The 8,336-nt window shown below is 45.4% G+C and overlaps 1 protein-coding gene across 3 annotated transcripts in view; it reads left to right on the forward strand.

Annotated features, from left to right (window-relative positions):
* The window catches only part of LOC130865236 (BOS complex subunit NOMO1-like), a 48,308-nt gene extending 45,251 nt beyond the window's left edge, over positions 1-3,057 (forward strand). Inside the window, exons 9-11 of one of the 3 annotated variants that reach the window (XR_009056085.1) lie at positions 422-518; positions 1,034-1,088; positions 1,853-1,868. Coding sequence is in view for 2 of the 3 variants with exons in the window: in XM_057756174.1 (XP_057612157.1) it covers positions 422-464; positions 1,861-1,948; positions 2,861-2,917 (188 nt within the window). In the remaining variant the exon portion in view is untranslated. Of the gene's footprint in view, positions 1-421; positions 519-1,033; positions 1,089-1,852; positions 1,949-2,860 lie in introns of those variants that run through there. The other 2 variants (XM_057756174.1, XM_057756175.1) reach the window with 2 other exon arrangements.
* Positions 3,058-8,336: the final 5,279 nt, after the last annotated feature.

Below are 8,336 nucleotides of genomic sequence, written 5' to 3' on the forward strand. Positions count from 1 at the left end.
GTACAGGACTCATATTTATCTCTAGAGTCTCAGTACTACACACAATAATCTAGGACTAATTTGTATGTGTGTACATCCATGTACAAATGCCCATGGCACGCGTGTGGAGGTGAAGACGACTTGTGGAAATTGCTTTTCTTCTTTTACTCTGTGGGCTCCAGAGATGGAACTCAGGTCATTAGGCTTGTTGTCAAATACCTGTGCCTACAGGGCCATCTTGCTGGTCCCTCAGTATATTTAATAAATTATTCACACGTAATTCGATGAGATGGTAAGTAATAATATGGTTACAGATGACAACCATGTTGATACCTGATATGAAATGTGTCAATATCCCATAGATAAGGTGAGAAGTGTTGTCCATAAAACCCCCAATCTAGAGCATAAACCTGACTTTGTTTCTTTTTGTGTGTTTCTCTAGATTTCCAAGCAACAGGATGTAAAACAAATCCAGAAAATGACCGGTCAGAATGATTCTCTCCCTTACTGATCAGCTCAAGGCTGGTGACTGATCAACCGTGGGCCATGCTTTCAAACTCTAGTCTTGAACAGCGGGTGGAAGAAAGTGGAAAAAGAGGGTGTTCCTGGAGAGTACCCCCATCTTTCTGACATCTTCACTTCCAAAGTCATGCAGACAGCTCCATAATTCCTATGTTGTTTGCTTTCCTTGTGCTTCTCTGTCCCATATATTTTCATGGAAAGCCCAAAATATGGGAAAGGAGAATGGGCAAAAATTAACTACCAAGAGTTTGGTGAGGGAGGTCCATCTCCTTTATTCCGCTACCACGGATGTGGATGTGGGGTAGACATCTTTAAAGGAAAAGATGTATTGGGAACCTCTGTGTCCCTCACTACAGCATTCCGGGGTCACTTCTAGTACATGATGAAGACAGTATAGTTTGCTTGCAAAACAAAACTTGATAGCTGGGCCGTACCACTCATCAGTTTCACGATGTGACTTCATCTTTGCTCCCCTAATTGTTAGATGATGTCAGTAGTCACTATGCTCATGGTCTCTTTACTCCTGTTACAGTTTCACAGCTGAAAAAAGCTGGAATGATGAATGTCATTGAAGCTGATCTAACATGGTAAGCAGAGTCTGTCTTCAGACTGTCCTATGACAAATACCATGATGGCTGGTTTCATGTCAACATTATCCAAACTGGCATCATTTTGGAAGAGATTGCCCTCTCTAGATTGCCCTGTGGACAAGCCTGTGCTGCTTTTTTTAATTTTTTTTTTTTTTTTGGTTTTCCAAAACAGGGCTTCTCTGGCTGTCCTAGAACTCATTCTGTAGACCAGACAGGCCTTGAACTCAGAGATCTACCTGCCTCTGCCTCCAAAGTGCTGGGATTACAGGTGTGTGCCACCGCTGCCCAGCTACATTTTCTTAATTGATGATTGATATAGGAAGGTCCAGCTCACTGTGGGTGATGCCACCCATGCACTGGTGGTTTCAAGTAGCACAAGAAGGCAGGGTGAGCAAGCCATGAAAGCAATCCAGTAAGCAGGGTTCCTCCACGGCCTTTGCATCAGCTGCTGCCTCCTGGGTCCATCTTGCCCTGAGGTCCTACCATGACTTCCATCAGCAATGGAGTGTAACCTGAGAACTGTAAGCTGAGACAAACCCTGTCCCCCTAAGCTTGTGGCCATCGTGTTTCAGCACAACAATGGAAATCCTGGCTGCAACACCATCTTAACCGTAGATGCTGTGTGTAAAATCCTGGGACTTTTACTTCGTTTACTGTGACAGCAATTGCCTCCTTCCTAAATTAACTTCCTATTCTTATTGGCTGGCTTACTGGTACTTTAATATCACTTCAGTTCTACTGACATCCCCTTTTGTGTTCAGTATTTCAGGACTTTCTATGGGCTGGAGCGAGGAATGTGTATTCTCGTCAATAGACAGGAGTCTTCAACAGATCCTCCAACATCTGGAAAATGCAAGGTCAGGAAACAGAGTTTCTGGGTAGGGGAGAGAGAGAGGGAGTAAAAGGAGGGAGGTAAAAGAAATTTGAGTTTGAGCAATGGAGAATAATATTTTAAGCTTTATTTATTCCATGTTTTATATGGGTATTTTACTTGCATGTGTGTTTGTGCACCACATTCATGCCTGATGCCCACAGAGGCCAGAAGAGGGCATTGGATCCCCTGGCACTGCAGTTAGAAATGTTTGTAGACTACCATGTGGGTGTTGGTAAGCAAACTTGGGTCCTCTGGAAGAGCAGACACTACTCTTAACTGCTGAGCCATATCTCTAGGCCCCAAAGTGTGTGTGTACACATCACATTTATTTAGGTATTTATTTATTATTTTTGTGCATGTGTGCACATGTGTACCACATCATGTACATGGTGGTCAGAGGAGAAGCCACAGGAGTCAGTTCTTTCCTTCTAACATGTGGGTCTTGGGGATCGAACACAGGTCTTCTGGCTTAATGGCAAGCACAGGTTGTGTGTGTGTGCATGTATGTATCTGCAAAACTTGGGTGTCATTTCTGGGGAGCCATGCAGCTGGATTTTTGAGATAATTAGCGTTGGCTGTCCAGTGAGCCCCAGGGGACCCACTTCTCTCTGCTTCCCCAGCACTGGGGCACTGTGTCCCTTTCTTTTCATGTGGGTCCTGGGGATGGAACTCAGCTTCTCTCTTTGTACAGCATGTCCATTCCTCACTGACTCACACATTTTGCTCTTGGTGGAGGGATTCTTTACATAAACAACTGATGTTTGTGAATGCAACCCCTCCTTTCATCTCTCCCTTAGACCAAAAATGTTTTGAACTTGAAACAACCACTCTCTCTCTTCTTACTAATTTTATGACTACTGATCCCAAAGAAAATGAAAACATTTCTTTTTGTCAGGTCAACACTTTTAAGTCTGCAAGACTCGCAAGATTTATCTTCCTCCTCCGTCTCTGACATCGTGGGTCGGGAGGCTATCCCACCTTCTTGCTATTGTACGACGGGAAACCGTTCTTATGACTCCAGAGTGTCCTCTGTACCATCCAGTGAGTCTGCTGTATCATCCAATGACAGCTTGAACCCATCTTATCTTCCAGTCTTTCCTGGAGGAGCAACGTGGCAATTGCACAGCCATAGCTTACCTGCTTTCTCCCGAAAGGAACCGCCCGCTCCCAGGAGCCAGGGCTCATCCCTGCCTACTTTTCAGCAGGCAGATCTTAAGAAAGCAGATCTTTTTCAAAATCTGGCAGCTCCTCCTCCCTTAAAAACTCAACGCTTTTTTATTAATTCAGTTTTAGAAACCCTAGATTCTTGCAAACAAGAGAATACAAGAAATAAGAGAAAGAATCATTTGGCCCAATCAGATCTTGGGCCAAATTCGGTTTTGAATGAGAGCCCAGGCCCGCCCCTAGTACGGGCTCCACTCCAGCTCTCTCCTTTAGTCAGAGGAGAACTGGAAGGACACATGTCTCATAAGGTTTCTACTTTGCGGGCACAAGTGGTGCCTCTGCCTGTGAAGAAATCCTGGGAAATACTGAATCATTTGCTGGATGTACAAGGAGTCCCTGAACAAGGGCTCCCCAAAACTCAGTTACCTACACTCCTCCCTCAGAGGGATGAGCAAAATACCAGCCGATCTCCAGATGCTCCATCGTTTCATGTCCATGTAAACATTGGGGTGAATTCTGAATTAAGCAGGACGGAAGTGTCACAGCCGCTGACCTCAAACAAGCAGTTAGAGTCTGCTAATGACCGCCAGGTTCTTAGCTACAACCCTGTAGTTATATCAATGGGCACTCCAGCTCCCATTAACATAGTTCAGGAAGAAAAAGCTTTACTGAAAAAGGATCCAAGGCATGTGTTAGAGCTGAATATAGATCAGAGGGTCCTAGGTCTTCCAGAAAAAAGGATACAGCCACAAAGGGCACAAGTAACTGACGTGGAACTGACAGCCCAGGTACCACGCTCAGCCACGGACAGCATAAAGGTTACTCCAGTGGCATTGCTTCAGGTTATGGGCTTGATGGGAATGATCCCAGAATCACACGCGCAGGTGATAGACAGCGTGGGGTTTCCCCCGCAGCCACCAAATCAAGCAGAAACAGTGAGTCTAACTCCTCGGCCATCAGATCAAGTAATTGAACAAAAAACAGTAACAAGTCTTCAGCATTCAGCTACGGAATCAAAGAGTATGGCCTCAAGACTGAGTCCAGTCACAGATAATATGAAGGTAACTCCTGAGAAATTGCTTCGCATCATGGATTCCATGGGGCTGATTAATGAATTATACCCACATGTCATAGAACCAGCAAAAATAGCCCCAAAGCCACAATACCAAGTCATGGAGTCGGCAAAGGTGGATACATTGCATGGCTACCAAGCCATACGACCAGAAGATAAGAGTCTAGGGCTACAGCAATCAGTTCTGGGAACTGTGGAAGTGATCCCCCAGCCTCAGCATAAAGTCATGGGAACACCGAACACGACCTTGGGGCCACAGAATCAAGCCCCAGAACACATTGGGATTGCTCCCGGTCCAATACATGAAAATATATTGGAAATTAGCTCAAGTGCACTTCCTAAAGCCATTGATTATACAAAAGCAACCCCAGTGGCACAACAAACCATGGATTTCATGCAGAAAATTCCACCAGGACAGCCACACATTACAGAACCTCGGGCTTTCATCCAAACTGAAAATTTGACCCCACTGCCAACTCAGCCAGACGTTCTGACTTCTACTGTCCCAAGAGGAGCAGCAGAATCTCGAGGCATACCTCCACAGCTACCGTCTACAGCCCTAGAGTCATCAGGAGTGATTCTGCTACCATCAGGTCAATCCCCGCATGCTCTAAAGGTGACCCCGATAGTACAGGCGCCACCTGGGGTGGGAATGATCCCACCACTCCAAGTTGTAGAGCCTCCTGGTTTGACTCCACAGCCAGAGTTACAGAACGTAAAATCTGAGCCCTTAATCCCAGATCCAAGATTGCGAAATATGAAATCTGTGGACATAGCCATGGATTTAGTCCCAGAAAAGGTAAAATATGGACCACCGACCTCAAGAGCAGTATCTACAGATTTGACCCTAGAATTGCATCAGCTGACTATGCAGTTTGAGGAATTAACCCACATGCCACAATTGCAAAGTGAGGAATCTGTGCCATCGGCCCCTGAATCTCAACTTCAAGATGTGAAATCTGGCCAAGTGATAGTTGAAGCACAACTCCAAAACATACAGGCTGCTGGGCTGGCCCCAGGTCCACAGGGGCAAAGTGATACGTCAGTACATTTGACCCCTGGTTCACAGACTCAAGGTATGCAAGGGGTTGTTCATTCAGCCCTATCGCAGGAGTTACAAGGAGATTCAAAAATGGTGGAGTTGGCTCCAAGACCATCACTTGAAGATAAGAAATCTGCGAACTTGACCCGAAAACCATATTCACAAAGCACCAGCTTTGAGAAGACAGCCCATGTGCCATTGCTCGAAGACAGAAAGACTCTGTTGGTAGAAGGTAGGAGTTTAATTCCCGAGGCACTGGTGGAAAGTGTGAATCTTAGTGAATTGGTCCCAAGCACACACCTTTGTGCGGTAAAACCCTTAGAAGTGAACCCCGACCCAAGTTATCATTTCCTGGAACCTGCAGAATTGGCCCTACGGCGTCAAGCCCCAGAAGAAAGAGTGGGCTCTGACATTTGTCATCAGGTGGAAGAATCTGTTGAGCTGACACAATCATCATTAGGAATGAGGCTGATACCACTGCGCCAAACCTCAGACTCTATGGAGATGTACTCACCACCACTCCAAGAAACTCTTGAAACTAGGAACCAGGTTGTAAAAGAGATGGAAGAGACTCCAGAATCACAAAATGCAATTAAAGATGCTCCGGATTTGCTACCAGACTCAGAAGTGCAGAATATGAACTCAGCGGTGATGGCCCCAGAATCACAGCCCTCAGATGGGAAGTTTCTTCATGGGACTCTAGAAACGTGTTCAGAAGTTACTAACTTATCAGAAATAACTCTAAAACCAGAGTACGAAGACAGAGAGACTATCAGATTAACATTTCCTAAAGTTGATGATACTCAGGGGGCCATGATAGAACCATATTCAGAAATGGGATCTCTGGAGTTGGGTCTAGAACCAGGAGTGCAAGGTGAGAAATCGGAGTCCTTGGCTCAACACTTGCAGTCTGTGGAAGTAATTGGTGAACCACCTGTACTAGCTGCAGAGCCTATCGCACTAACTACAGGACCCAAACCACACATTAAAGATGTGATCCCAGGGCCCCAGCTCGAAGTCAAACTTAGGCAAATGGATACAGAATCACAGTTGCAAAATGAGGAATCTGTAAATGTAACACGACAGTTGTCTCTAGGAGAGGTAGGTCCTGAAAAGACAAAGCCAGAGTCAGGGCCACAGAGTCCATCCCCGAAGGAACTGATTGAGGAGACACAGCCCCTGAAAGTGAAATCTGTGCATTTAAATCTAGGTCCACAGCAGCTAAGTATCAAATCTGGGTTGATTCCAGGGCCACAACTGCAAAGTGTCAGATTTCCAACGTTCTACCAAGGGGGAAAACGAGGAAATTTCATCTCAGGCCCCCCACGTTATGGTGTGAAATCTGATGAGGCACTCTCACGTTCCCCAGTACCAGAAATCAGATCATCAGATTGTATCCCGGGGCCAAATCTTCCAGAAGCAAAACTGCAACATGTGAAGCCTGTGGAAGTAAATGTAGGACCATGCTTGCAAGCTGTGAAATTCTCTGATCTGACCCCTGAGCCGAAGCACCAAGGTTTCAGATGTACACAGGTCATACCAGGTATTCACTTTCAAGATAGGAAGTCTCAGGGACTTTTGCCAGAATCATTTTTGCCATTAAGCCAAGAGCCACAGGTTGGAGATAGGAAGCTTGTTCTACCTATGGAAGTATCAGAGTTTCATAGCAGGAAACACACAATACCAGCCTCTGAACTACAATATCCAAGCGTGATATCTGAGGAGGTAAACCCGGAACTGCGGCAACAAGATACCAAATTTTCTGAGTTAACTTCTAGGCTAAGACTTCAAGGGGTCAAATTTGGGGAGCAAACTCCAGGACCATTGTTTCACGGTATGCATTCTATGACTCCAGAGTTGGGGATACATAATCCAAAGCTAGCGAAGACCCCAAAGCTGAACGATACAAAGCAGGTGAGTTTTAACTCGGGGCCGTGCCTGCAAAATGTCAAACTTTTTGATGGAACATCAGGAACTCAATCTGAAGGTGTGACGACTTCAGAGTTACACTCGGGGCCACAGTTGGAGTGTGTAAAAATGTTTGAGTTTACCACACAGCCAGAGAGGCAAGGGATGAAGCCAGAGTTAATAATACAGGAGACGCTGTTTGAAGACAGGGCATATGTCACAAGGAATCAAGCACCAAGCTTTGAAGATGAGATGTCTTATAAACTACCATCTGAGCCACAAATACCAATGGCAGAATCAGTGAGATTGACTCCCGGGATACAGCTAGCAAGTGTAGAACATTCTGAGTTGGTTGGAAGACCAGAGGCACAAGGTATAGAATCTTCTGAATCGATCCCTGGGCATCATTTGGGACATATAAAACCTGTGGAGAAGGTCACAGCGTCAAAGCAGGAAGAGTTAACGCCAGGGCCACATTTGGGATATGTGAAATCTATGGAGTTAAGGTCAAAGTCAGAGCGGGGAAAAGTCAAAACTATACTGTTAACCCCAGGGAAACAAGCAGGAGATAAAGTACCTGAGGAGCTGCCCCGGGGCCCCAACTTGAAAGGTTTAAAATCTGAGTTACTACCTTCAAGACCACAGTTAGAGAATAGGAAATCTGCAGTCTTAACTGTAGGACAATGTCCAGAGAGGATAAAATCTACAGTGGTATCCCCATGTAGTTCCCAGTCAGATGGTACAAAAACTGTGAAGTTGATTCCAGGTTCAACAATTCAAGACTTGAAGACTGTGGGGCTGGCCCGTGATACACATGTTCAAGATGCAAATGCCATGGGTTTGAAACTTGAACCAAAGCAAGAAGAGAGTCCTGTGACTTTTGTACCAGGGATACAGTTTCAAGATGAGTTTATGGAGGTGTTGCAGGTGCCTCAACTACAAGGTATAAAACCCAAGGAACTGACTGCACCGTCACAAATGCGGGGTAGGAAACATGTGATTATCTCATGTTTGAAGCCACAAAGTCTGAAACCTGTGAATATATCCAAAACACAAGGAATCCCAGGAGTAAAACTTGTGAATTTAGTCTCAACACAACCGTGTCGAGGGATGGCGCCTACAGATTTAACTCTCAAGCCTGGACAGGATGACCAGATAACTGTAAGATCACCCGAGTGGAAAGGT

Source organism: Chionomys nivalis, chromosome 23 (genome assembly GCF_950005125.1).
Source record: "Chionomys nivalis chromosome 23, mChiNiv1.1, whole genome shotgun sequence".
Lineage (NCBI taxonomy): Eukaryota > Metazoa > Chordata > Mammalia > Rodentia > Cricetidae > Chionomys > Chionomys nivalis.